This window comes from Pyxicephalus adspersus, chromosome 3 (assembly GCF_032062135.1).
Source record: "Pyxicephalus adspersus chromosome 3, UCB_Pads_2.0, whole genome shotgun sequence".
NCBI classification, from domain to species: Eukaryota; Metazoa; Chordata; class Amphibia; order Anura; family Pyxicephalidae; genus Pyxicephalus; species Pyxicephalus adspersus.
Genome location: NC_092860.1, coordinates 97,321,730 through 97,334,862, shown reverse-complemented (window position 1 = coordinate 97,334,862; position 13,133 = coordinate 97,321,730). Strand labels below are relative to the sequence as shown.

General features: G+C 36.8%; 1 protein-coding gene across 2 annotated transcripts in view; it reads right to left on the bottom strand.

Annotated features, from left to right (window-relative positions):
- Positions 1 to 13,133, bottom strand: part of AFG2A (AFG2 AAA ATPase homolog A) — a 210,471-nt gene that overhangs the window by 173,355 nt on the left and 23,983 nt on the right. For both annotated transcript variants that reach the window (XM_072405798.1, XM_072405799.1), the window contains exons 10-11: positions 5,800 to 5,954; positions 1,840 to 2,049 (exon numbers count right to left, since the gene is read on the bottom strand). In XM_072405798.1, coding sequence (XP_072261899.1) covers positions 1,840 to 2,049; positions 5,800 to 5,954 — 365 coding nt within the window. The remainder of the gene's footprint in view (positions 1 to 1,839; positions 2,050 to 5,799; positions 5,955 to 13,133) is intronic.

The window sequence follows — 13,133 nt, the reverse complement described above, 5'->3', positions numbered from 1 at the left end:
GCCAGCACATTTCTGGAAAAACACTCTTTGGACAGATGAAACCAAGATCAACCTTTACCAGAATGATGGCAAGAAAAAGGTGGAGAAGGCGTGGAACAGCTCATGACCAAAGCATACCACATGATCTGTAAAACATGGCGGAGGCAGTGTGATGGCTTGGGCGTGCATGGATGCCAGTGGCACTGGCACACTAGTGTTTATCCATGATGTGACACAGGACAGAAGCAGCCAAATGAATTCTGAGGTGTTCAGAGACATACTGTCTGTTCAAATCCAGCTAAATGCAGTCACATTGATTGGGAGGCGTTTTATAATACAGATGGACAATGACTCAAAACATACAGCCAAACCAACCCAGGAGTTTTATTAAAGCAAAAAAGTGGAATATTCCTGAATGGCAAGTCAGTCTGAACCCAATTGAGCATGTATTTCACTTGTTGAAGACTAAATTTCGGACAGAAAGGCCCACAAACAAACAGCAACTGAAAGCCGCTGCAGTAAAGGCCTGGCAGAGCATTAAAAAGGAGGAAACCCAGCATCTGGTGATGTCCATGAGTTCAAGACTACAGGCTGTCATTGCCAGCAAAGGGTTTTCAACCAAGTATTAGAAATGAACATTTTATTTTCAGCTTTTTAATTAGTCCAATTACTTTTGAGCCCTAGAAATGAAGTAATTGTGTTTAAAAAAAGGCTTTAGTTCCTCACATTTTTATGCAATCTTTTTGTTCAACTCACTGAATTAAAGCTGAAAGTCTGCAGTTCAACTGCATCTGATTTCTTTCATTTAAAATCATTTGTGGTAATGTACAGAACCAAAATTTGAAAAAAGTTGTCTCTGTCCAAATATTTATGGACCTAACTGTATGTTTAAGTGGCCTCTTTTTGTTCATCAGGAGTCAGAATGGGAATATCAAGCAAAACAGTAGTCAGAGAAAAGGTTTTGGACTTAGGTAAAAAGGGATTTGACAAAATGTTTGTCGCAAATAATCTGTGATAATATAATATGTCCTAATCCATACATATGGCTATTTTTTTTTTAATCATAGTTATGTCTAAGTAAAAAAAAACACAGGAAGTTCAAAATCCTACAATGCTGTGACATTTCTATAAACAGCCCATGATACAGCTCGAAATTATTTTAATAGCATGCTTGGGATATTTATTGTAGAATAAAACTTGGACATGCATGTAGTAATTTTTCTTATTTTAAAGGCAAAGTTTTATACGTGCATGAATATGACTGGTAACTGTTCTCATCCTCATCATATAAATAAATCATTTCTAATATTATTTTGCTTCCCATTAAAAACAACCAAAGCATTATCAGCTAAAAAGTTGCCTGTTTATAAATATGGACATTTCAATTCTTACACAAAACTTATTGGCACAACATAATACCTAGTAACCAATGTAACCCAGGAACAAGGTTTTTAAATGCTGAAGCTGGAAATAAATGGAAGACAATACCTCCATGCAAAGCCCCACCTACTATACAGATGCATGTCAATTTCCACTTTCTTCTTGACCCAAACATGCCACCAGATCTGCAGAGTATATGCACAGGATCCCTGCATTCCTGTATACACATTCTGCTACTGTACATGTACAGTAGCTGTGCTATGTTATTGTAGACCAGATGTGCCCACCCACTACAGTACAAACGTAGAGAGTTAAATGTCATCCTGCTCCTCTAAGCTTATTTACTGTTGTGCATGTGTGACCATTTAATAGCAGACATGTGTAGAAATATGGCTTACAGACCATTCCCCTAGCATACCTAATTAAAACAGGTTTTTTGGCAATATAAAAAAATAATAAAATAAAGACCTTATCCCATACCTTTACCGTCAAGAAATTCAAGCCACTTTCATTCGCTAATGCTTTTGCAATCATGGTTTTAGAGCAGCCTGGAGGACCATACAGTAGGACACCTTTTGGTGGTTGTATTCCCATATGAATAAAAGATTCAGGGTGTTTCAGAGGCCACTCTACTGCTTGTTTTAGTTTAAGCTTAACATTTTCTAGTCCTCCAATGTCAGACCATGATACCTGGAAGGAAAGAAAAAAAGATACAATTGAATATCACATAAAACATCAGGTAATGTTATTGCAATGCCTATAGCTAAAGGTGTAAATAGAGATGGCTATTAAAGTGCTTTTCCCGCTTCTTCAGAACATTAGGTATTTTAGTGTTCAGAACCACAATTTTGCACAAATGTGATCAAATAGGTAGCAGCTAAGCAGAAAAAGACAGGGATTAAAAGTACACTAAAGTAAAACTTTACTGCAAATAAATAAACTAGCAGCCTGTCTTGTCCATTCTCACACTTAGTGGTTTCCCTTCCGTATACCTCAGAATAGAGGACAAATTCACGTAGCCATCAAAGCTTACATAGTAATGTATATTATATTTACGGAAAAAACTTTCAGTTTTTATAATAGTAAACCTTTTAATTAAGGTTATGTGTCTGCTGGTATTCACTATATTGTTTCCTTGTCAGAGCAGAAATGTTAGCCCAGTGTCAGGTTATAAGGTTTCCTTTTAGGCAGAAATGTCTCCCACTTGAGCTCAAACTGAGAGATACTCTGTCCAGAATGCTGGAAAAGGCTAAATCTAGCAAACATCTGGAATAACTACCTACCCTACAGCAATATGAGATGCCTTGCTGATTCTTTCATCATTTTCTGCATTATGGGGAGTTTAGCCATTATGGCTCATTAGGTCAACCTGGAGTAAAGTGACTCAACCACATCTACACTGGAGTCGATTAGCAAGATTTTACTTAAACAAAATGTTTAGTGTACTTTTACAAAATCCTTCATGTATGTTAGCCTCCAACATTTCTGCTCTCAAAAGGGCAAAATATATTTAAAAAAACACTGGGGACTAGTTCTTTTAAAATTTTAGATTGATTAACATACACCTCTCACCTAAGCACATGAAAGAGCAGATACAAGATAATACAAGTTTCAACAAGTAAGAGAGCAAAAATCTGAATGATTAGCAACACATATCAGCCATTAAAACTTAGGGAAAAAATAGAAACTAATTGAAACACAGTAACCCCTGATGTGTATACAACAAGTTAAGCATCAATGTCATAGGTTCCTGGAAACTGATTTGCTACAGAACCACAAATTTAATGTGTTAGATGCTAATGTTATATGTGTATTAACAATTTTAGCTAATCTCTACTTTCCTACATAAAAAGTTCCACTATATCTATATATGAATTATGAACTTTGGGGACCAGAGCAACAAACAAATAGACCAATGGACCACAGCAACAAACGGATGATTATACAAAAGCAAAATAATCACAAAATACTTTTAAAATCTTGTGCAGATGTGCAATAATTGTCCACATGTTGCTTCTTCTAACCTTACAACTCTTAACCATAAAGACTTTACACTGAGGCTGATTTCCCCTGATGCTAAGTATCTGGTATTTAAACCATGCAAGACCAACTGTGGACCTATAATGAGCAGTGAGCTCTGGTAATGTCAAACTTCGAGGCCATATGTGATCTCGTGTGGTATTTTTACACTGGGTGTTTCATGTGTCAAACAGAATAGCACACACACTTCCACAAAGGAAACTTAATCCTGCTTTTACCAAAAGGCAACACATAGGGATCACCTGCTTATTTAACTAGCTTCAAAAGTCTTTCCTGAACAGGAGTTTACGGGAGAAAAAGTCTACATGGATTAATTGCTCAAAAATGACTAGACATGCAACAGCATCTCCAGATGTGCAGGTTGGAAAGCCAAACAGTTTAAGTTTGCGGCGTCCAGTTACTGGAATCTGAAACTTTACAGGAAAGGAGAATTTATTCCAGAGGAGGAAATTATTTTTCCCTTTTGTAAAATCTGCAGACTGATAGCAGTGGTCAACATATGGTGGTTATATCACTGCCTTTCTAGATTGCAACATTCTGCCAGGTGATTTAGGTATACAAATCCATGCATAGAATAAATGCTCCAAATGGGATTGTATTAGGAGAAAATAATTGTAATTCCAATTTTTGGTTGAAAACTATGAACTTAATAAATATTCATGCAAAACGCATAGAAGTGTGGTGGGTACCAAGTGAGTGTCATGCTACGTTGTAAAAACAGATGGAGAATTCTGTACCTCACTTTTATTATTACTATTATACAGTATTTATATAGCGCCATCATATTACGCAGCGCTGTACAAACTCCATAGTCGTGTCACTAACTGTCCCTCAAAGGAGCTCACAATCTAATTTCCCTACCATAGTCATATGTGATTAATGTAGTCTAAGGTCAATTGTTAGGGAGAAGCCAATTAACCTAACTGCATGTTTTTGGGATGTGGGAGGAAACCGGAGTACCCGGAGGAAACCCACGCAGACACGGGGAGAACCTGCAAACTCCATGCAGATAATGTCCTAGCTGGGAATCGAACCTGGGACCTAGTGCTGCAAAGGCCGGAGTGCTAACCCCTGAGCCACCGTGCTGCCCACTTCTGTATATTTGTTGTAAAGGAATTTTATTATCAGTTTTTAACACTATTACAATATTATACTATTATTATCAGTTTTTAACACTATTACAATATTATACTATTATTATCAGTTTTTAACACTATTTTGGAATTACAAATATCTTCTCGATATGTGCCTAAAAAATCCCCTTTTTGTTTATTTACTGCCTTAAGATATGGAATGTGACACATGTAAATAATAGTTTACTTTTTTATGCACCCCCATGGACAGCAATTAGCACATTACATGCAATATTTTAGGTGCATTTCTGTCAGACATTAACAAACTGACAAAAGGCATAGTCTGCTTGTTTAATTTCACTGCTTTTTATTCTGGTATTCCAGTATCCTATCTTTAAATTGTCATGCAGATACATACCTGCGTGTTCCCATTGCCTAAAAACTGTTTACAATGTTGTCTGCCAAGTACTCACCTAAACTAACCTTTAAGCAAAGGGTACACAAATGTTATCAATCTATAAATAATGAGCTACTTTTTGTAAATGATAATTGTAATAATGTTTCCTTTCACACAAAAACAGATACATTATCCACTGCTATTTGCGACCAAGTAAAAGCATAAGTGCTGCTGTAACTGTTACTTATACCAAACTAGTTTACACATTTAAGTTATCTGATTTTTGTTTCTTCATCTTTCCCACTTTTTTAAAACTAGGAAACTTTTACAAAAAGACAGTGAGTACTTTCTTTGTCAGTAAAAGGGCTGCAGTGTCCAGTGAATACACATTAATATGAACATTTCCCTATGATAAACTTGCTACACATGCACTTGTGAGTTGGACCAACTATTCAGCTATAAAATAAACCCCTGTCAAATCTGAAGAAAGTCTGAGAAAGAAAAAAAACTTTTCCACCTGTTAGTACAGATGGCAACTTGTTGTAAAACAAAGATCATAAAATGGAAAAGTTTAAATAACATACATATGTACTACACAAACATACCTATTAAGTCATTATTCAACTTTTTTTGTTTTTTAAAAAATTTTCTAGGCCTATGTAAGCCCCCCAAATGTGCACATACTCTTTTTCAAAGTGTCTTTCGGAACAAAGGTGAGATCATAGGATTTTATAGAAACACATTACAGCCAAAAATGGTGTTTGGGAAAAGGAAATCTTTAAAAAAGCAATTATACTATCTTAGAGATAAGCTTTAATCCTAAGATGTTATCAGGTGTCTCTCTGCTTCTGGTTTGTATGTCTTTGAGTGATTTCTGCATACATCCAATCGTGACTTGTTTTCTTTAGGAGAGTGCTAAATATTACTTACCTTTGGTACATCCACTGCAACCTCTCTCATTGCACTTGGCCTGACATCACTCATAGCCTTCAGGAAGTCATTCAGAGTGATTACTACCAGGCCAGCCACTTTACTGTCTGATGGGCTATTCAGTTCCCCCAATTTTCTCAGCATTGCATTCAAGCCTGTAAACAAAGTGAAAAGTCAAAATGTACTAAAATAATTTACTGTCATTAAAAAAACTAGATGATAATTTATTCCCCTTACAATCAGCGAAGTGGTCTACAACAAAAACAAAACAAAAGGAAAAATCCACATGCTTCACTATTCTAAAATGAAGGATTACGTCCCTATTAAGTTGTGGTAGAAATAACAAATGCAGATAACTTTTATTTTTAATAAAATTCTACACCTTCACAAACAAAATAGGGCCTATTTAGGAATAAACAAAATAATTTATTTAACTAGTACTGTACACCAGTGCTTTGTATAATTACCTTTTTATAACTGGATTAAATATCCAGAGTTTAGGGATGCTCTAATTCTCTGGTACACAACCTAAGTATACATATGGCCTTTTGAAACTTGTTGTGTGGCCCCTAGACTCCAGCAATTTGTAGTGGCAGTGGGGGCATTATTCATATTAATTTATACTTAACTTATTTTGGCACCATCATCATCTGTTGATCTATACAAACATAGGTTCATAATATAGGTGGTAAACAACATAAATGTCACCTTAACTAACACAGATAATGGACTTACATTTATTAAAGCTCTCCAAGACTGTGAAGCTGGGTGATTCAGCAAACCTGAAATGGATCTGGTCCAGGATTGAAAAAAATTGCTAACAAATAGCGAATTAATTTTAAGTAATCCATTCCAGGTCTACTCGATAACCCAGGTTCACTGATGAAAGTGTATGCTCTCCAGCCTTGGAGAGCTTTAATAAACCAGGCCCTTGGAGAAGGAGGGAAGTATGATCTTTAAAAGGGTACTTGCAGTAATCTTTGGAAGCTTTATGTTAAATGTCCACAAACTGCCACTGTATTCTGCAGCACACCACCAGTCTGCAACCAAACCTGCACTACGTCCAAAGTCTATGACCATTATTTTATCTAGTATGTTTGCAGTCTCTGACAGTTACCTATATTAAACAATTGATGCCAACCCTTCATGATGTCAGAGGATGCAGTGTCTATATTCCAAGTCAAATACTACTGTTTTATCTGAATAGATCACATGCAAAGGGGGCAGAACCTAAGTAGTCGGCCCTCTGGTAGTTTTACACATGGCCAGGAATTCTAAGCAACTGACTTTTATTTTTTTCTTACTTAAGAACAATTAGAACAACAAATGAAAGTCCAACCAGGGCATGAGGACCAGCTGGATAGTTTAATGATGATCCAATGTGCACAAGACAGCAACAGGCACTTTTAGCTGTCTGAAAGTAATCCTCTCTATGCCCTTTTGCACACTTGTTCAACTAAAGTACTTCTGTTTAGATGAAAAATAAGCAGAAGTGATATGGTGGGACAGCCGACTTATGCATGTACATCTGACCATAATGTCTATGGCCAGTTAAAATGTAAGTGTACTATGTAGCATATGGTGTCTACAAAGACATGAGAGCTATAAAAGGGCATGAACACCTGCCTTCACTCCCCAGGCTCTGTAACAGAATCACAAATATTTGCAATACAGACTTCCTGTAATGTGGCACATTCATAATGAACAGGATACGGTACAATATCAATAAAAACATTCCAGGAGGCCAGCTGGAGAACAAGGAGAGTGCTACAGGCTGCAGGCTAAGGAAATGCTACAAATATCTTCCCTATTGTGACCGCAGATCATATTTTTAAGCTCATTATCCACGGAAGCCCAATGGCAATGACAAGCGAGTTGAAACAGTACACAGACAGCCACATGAATTCAAATTATTAACAAGTGCCCAACTGAACTGTTTTTTCCAAATTGCTTGGGCTATATAGGGAAACTTCATTCTAACTTCTTGTGACAGGGTTATTCAGCATTTTTTACACATCAGAATTTTAAGGATGTAATGCTGTCTTTCAAAAGGTTTCTATACCCATTTATTATGTAGTAGAAAGATGAGGGAATATGCATGCAAATCAGATAAAACTCACAAGTGTAACCACTTCAGGGCTATGTTCAGAAATACAAACTAAAACATGTAAAACACTTCATAAAGCTTCCAATGGTTGTTTATATCCTCAACAATTTCTATAAACTTCAATGTAAACACATTACCAACACCTACTAAATGTTTGTTAACATTCAAAAAGCATGTTGAAGGTGTTTGTGAAAAAAAATGACCAAAGGTTTCCTATACCCCTTCCAGATATTATGCACAAAGCAAGATCCACAATGTAGCCTTTGCATGTGTGCATAAATTGTGTAAAATGCATTATATATATTCCAGAAAGGCTAAAAGGGTTTGGAAGGTGCACATGTGCAGAGTAGGGGTGTTTTGTTGTTGCATAGACTCTCTCCTATAGACTGACAGACATTGCCTCTCTTTTATGGGCTGCATATTTATTGACAGGCGGCTCGCAGGTAAAGAGACTCCAGGGATGGGGTCATCAGGGCACACTGAGTAAACAGTCCCAGGACCATTAGGGGAATGTAAGCTAGTAACATGTAGTAATGAAACTACCCACCCCCTCTTTGTCTACAATCTCTTGGATTTGCCCTTGGATTTCCCTCTTTATCTAGAATATGCAACTGCATAGGTAAAACAAATGAAGCTAACAGAGCTAAGTGACTAAGGAGAGCCTGGACAAATGACCAGATCTCCTCCAATCCAATAGCTCTGTTTACCAAAAAGCACTCTGTGGGCATTTAGTCCTTAAGCAACACAGACTGATTTTTTTAAATGGATTTGGCTCATGGTATGTTCAGTAAAAAGCAGAATAATAGAGAGCAAATAGAGATATTGGGCCTGATTCATTGATGTTCTCTAAGACTGGAAAAAGGATGTCGTCCAGGATTGAAAAGATTTCCCAACTATTAGCAAGGGATTTTTAAGAAATCCATTCCAGGTTTGCTGAATTACCCAGGTTCTCCCATGATAGTCAATCTTCTCTAGTCTTGAAAAGCTTTACAAAATTAGACCAATTAGCTCTTTGTTATAAATGAAACCATTAGTCTTTTACATAGCAGAATTGACAAAAAATATGTTTATCCTGCTGGGACACAAGAAAAAACTGATGCAAGCCAGAAGTGTGGCCAATTCCCGTTGTACACAGCAATCAATAGGTGAAAAGGTAATAATTATTGTATGCACCTAAAATTTCCAGAAATATAAAAATTAATTCTAAAAAGATAATAAACACTTCCCTTTGCAATGCAAATGTATTTATGCCCAGTCCAAAAATATGTCTTTAAAAATCCAGTTTCCCCTTCTCTCTTCAAACAAAGCCTGAAGAAATTTGAGTAAAATGTTCATACAATAGTCAGTTCTGGGGCCATCATCTTGCTGGAAATATTTTTAACATTGAAAGATAATAAAAAACAGACAGAATAAAAGCATGTTTTTTCTGTTTCCTTGTACTGTTTTCAGAATCATTCCCTCCTCCCACATTAGTCTTGTGCTGAAACCAGACTACACAAAACTTAATAGGATGCATCGAGTTGTATAGCGTACCACAACAACCCACAACTAATCTCAGATGTGCGTGCAACAGAAGTATATTTTCTTTTCGGAAAGCCACTGCAAGTAAAATCACATGTAACACCTCTGACACTACCAGATTATATTTGCAAGGCCATAAGTAACTTAACTTTGTAGACACTCTTTTCAGAAAAGATTTCAAATGTGATTTAAGAGTTTTACAAATGATAGATCAGGCAGGGTATTATTGCAGAAAGGGACGGGGAATGTTCTTTCTGCAATATGTCTTACCTGTCTGATCGCTCTAGTCTCTGATGAAACTTTGGTTGCCAGGAAACCCAGCAATGCCAGCTTTACTTGCATGTGCCGGGGATGAACAAACTCCCACACGCTTGTGCATAAGTTATTTCATCCTGTGATGGCAAATCAAGATGGCAACTGATAGTCTCAGGAAGGAAGAAGAGGAGGAAGGTAGGACACAGATAGGAGTCGTTTGTGTGGGTTTACTTAGGTTAACGTTTCTTTTTACTATAACCACATAATTAGTGTCTATCGAAAGGAAAACTGTAATTTTCCTATTTATTTCACCTCTTTATAAAAAGGAAAATTGTTCAGAATGCCTATAAAAAATAAGAAGAGTCCACAATCATACTCAAAGCCACTAGGTCAACATGCTTTGAATAAAGGCAAATATGATATCCCAGCAAATAAAAAAGAAATGCATGAGCCTTTGGTACTATCAATAGAAATCTGCACATTGATCTATAGCAGTGGTCCCCAACTTTTTCAACATCACGGACCACTAAATTTACGGAATCCGGACTGCGCATTGGGAGTGAGGTCTGAGAGTGGGCGGGTGGTGTCCAGAAACAGGGGTTTATGGGACAGGATACAGCCATGTTTGGGAATAAAAAGAAATTCCATCAAATTGGAATCTTCATATTGTTAAAAATAGGCAGTGGGTGGCCTATTGTACTAAAGCAATGTCTGGATGAAGAAGTGAATCTCTTAAAGGTGGGCTGCATACCCTGGCAGTAAAAAGTGTTTTTGTACATGTTTAATTACTTAAAAACAATGTTGGAAAAGAAGCCAGTTGTTATAACTGAGGATTCACAGCATTCCATACACAATTCATCCCATAATAAATTGGCCAAAAAATACATTTCTAACTGGCCCCAAAATTTATTGTTTCCTTTTAAGAAGAGGTAAACCAGGCGCAACATGAATTCCCTATGTAAAGATCTACGGATATGAATGATCCATGGTATGCATATGTGAGTAAGAAAAGCAGTTTTTAGGGTGTCCGATGCAACCTTATGACAGCTTTAGAGAGAGACCAGAGCATAGGAAGTATATGACATGTGGCATATGATCTATGCTAGTGGCTGCTGAATTCTAACATTAATCAAATTACTGTACAATAAGGTTATTTAGGGTCTTTGGTCTCTAAGCTAGCAAGGCACAAGCATTAAAAAACTCCTAAAAGATAGCAGTAAATACTAGAAAATAATGTTTTTCTTTGTAGGTAAACCATAGCAAATTGTAAGCATCGTACAGAAACTATTGCTATTTTTGAATGCAGAATGTTACTGAGGATACAGAGAGCTATTAGCTGACAGGAAAGTATGCAGTCAAATAACTTCCCCACGGTGATTTTTTTTTTCATGTCTGGATTTAATATTAGTGAGCTGCAATCACTCTGAAATCCGCTCCTTCCTTTAATACGTGTCCATTTGCCCTAGGTTACCCTACTGAAAGAGGATGTGGTTTTGTGGTTTGTTCATTTTCTTTCCTGGTAGCCTCAGCTTTATGTGGATGCTTATTACATGTTATACATTTTGTAAGGGCGCATAATTCTTTTCTGAACAATTATGGTTTCCTAAAATGCAATTACTTTTATATTAAATATGAATGCAACCCTTGACAACTTAGTAAACTCCTTAAGTACTAGGATGTTTATTTGGCTGGCAAGATACTGTGGGTGGATGTGTAGTGCTTTCACCATTTTTTATGGGGCAGGAAGCTCAACAATTTGTACCAGTAAGAAGCCAGGACTGCCAACAGCCCCCAGCAAATAATTGTTCTGCTCCCAACAGACAACACAATCACGAACAACAGACATATTATTAAAGACTCACAACCACAAAAAATATTGTTCACCACCATCAAATTGAAAAAAAATTAAGAAAGCCAAATATACCGTAAACATAAAAAAATATTTACTGTTTTTCTCTAGCCATAATTACCCTTATTTAATGTGCTCAATCTTTTACACCTTTAATTTGCACGCAGCATTTTAAAACTCCCACTTTTAAAAATACATAATCAGGCGGGTCGTTATTAAAACATAGAGCTGCTCATCCTGGCAATTCCAGCTTCCTTTGTGTGTGCCGGAAGTGAATGAACGAGTGAGTGAACTTATGTCAACAAGGCACGGGCAGTCAAGATGGCTGAAGATTGTAAGGAGGAAGAAGAAAAGGATGATGGTGGCACCCTGCAATGGAACCAGGATAAGTGAGTAGCATGGGTTTAGTTCTGCTTCAATATATATCAGGTATTAAATCTCAGTCCTCATCTGGATAACCCTATATATGAGATGTATTGATTACTCCAGCGTCAGCATACCTTGCAATATAAATAGTAAGGAGAGACTTTCAGTTACAACACTAACTCTCTAATCTTTACTCCACTCATTGAGGTTAATTTGGCATAATGGTATCTTCCTTTGTCATACAAATGTCATAAAGAGCAAATCTCCTCTTAGTTTCCTTCACACCTGTGGTGTGAAACCACATAATTGACAGCTCCAGGATGCACAGGAAATTGCTGATTGTGTGCCTGGGGGCTTCAAACAACCCCAGGGACAAAAGGGACTTGAATGGCAGAGGTTAGGATTGCTAACTTCAGGTGTGAAATGGCCCTTAGTATCATGTGACTGTATCAAATATTACCAGATGGGGGTGTGAGGTGATTACTTTCCCTCAACTCCATCTTTTTAAAGTGGAAAGGAACCATACCAGAAGGAACATGTTACATGATTTTAGATGTTTTTAAGGTGAAAATTTTAATGAATATACAACATCTTTTTTGTGCTTTGACTTACACTATAACATGTGCTCTAATCTAACTGGATGTAACCTTGCTGAGCATTCCAATGATGAAGACAACATTTCACCACTACCACATGTTAAGTTCACTTAATGCCACAATCCCACTCCCATTTAACAGGAGAGTAGTACTACTGATGCTATGGCTTTGGGAGTGATGGCATCATGCCCTTAACTCATAACATGATTTCATCACTCCAAAGAAAGTGGAGGCGAAACTAAAAGGTGCAAAAGATTGGAGAAAAATGAATTAACTTTAGCTGACATGGAGGCACCACATTTTAGTTAGGCAACACCTGGTAGCACATATGCAGCTCCTAATTTTCATGACAAAACCAAGGTATCTAGGTATGTTGGGATCGTTTTTACTGAGCCTATTGGTCAAATATAAATTTGGTAATAAGGACTGGTGGAACTGACACTTTGCCCTGAATCTCCTTAAGGTTTGAATCTGGACTGTTGGGACAAATTTTCTTTCATATACTTTAATAAATAAATCTAACATTACTTTTGAGATATCTCCCTCAGTGAACTGACAAAATGTGGAATAAAGACATTTTCTACAATCGTCATTGGTTAATGATAGTTAACTTGTAACTAATCTAAATGTTTGACGAAAC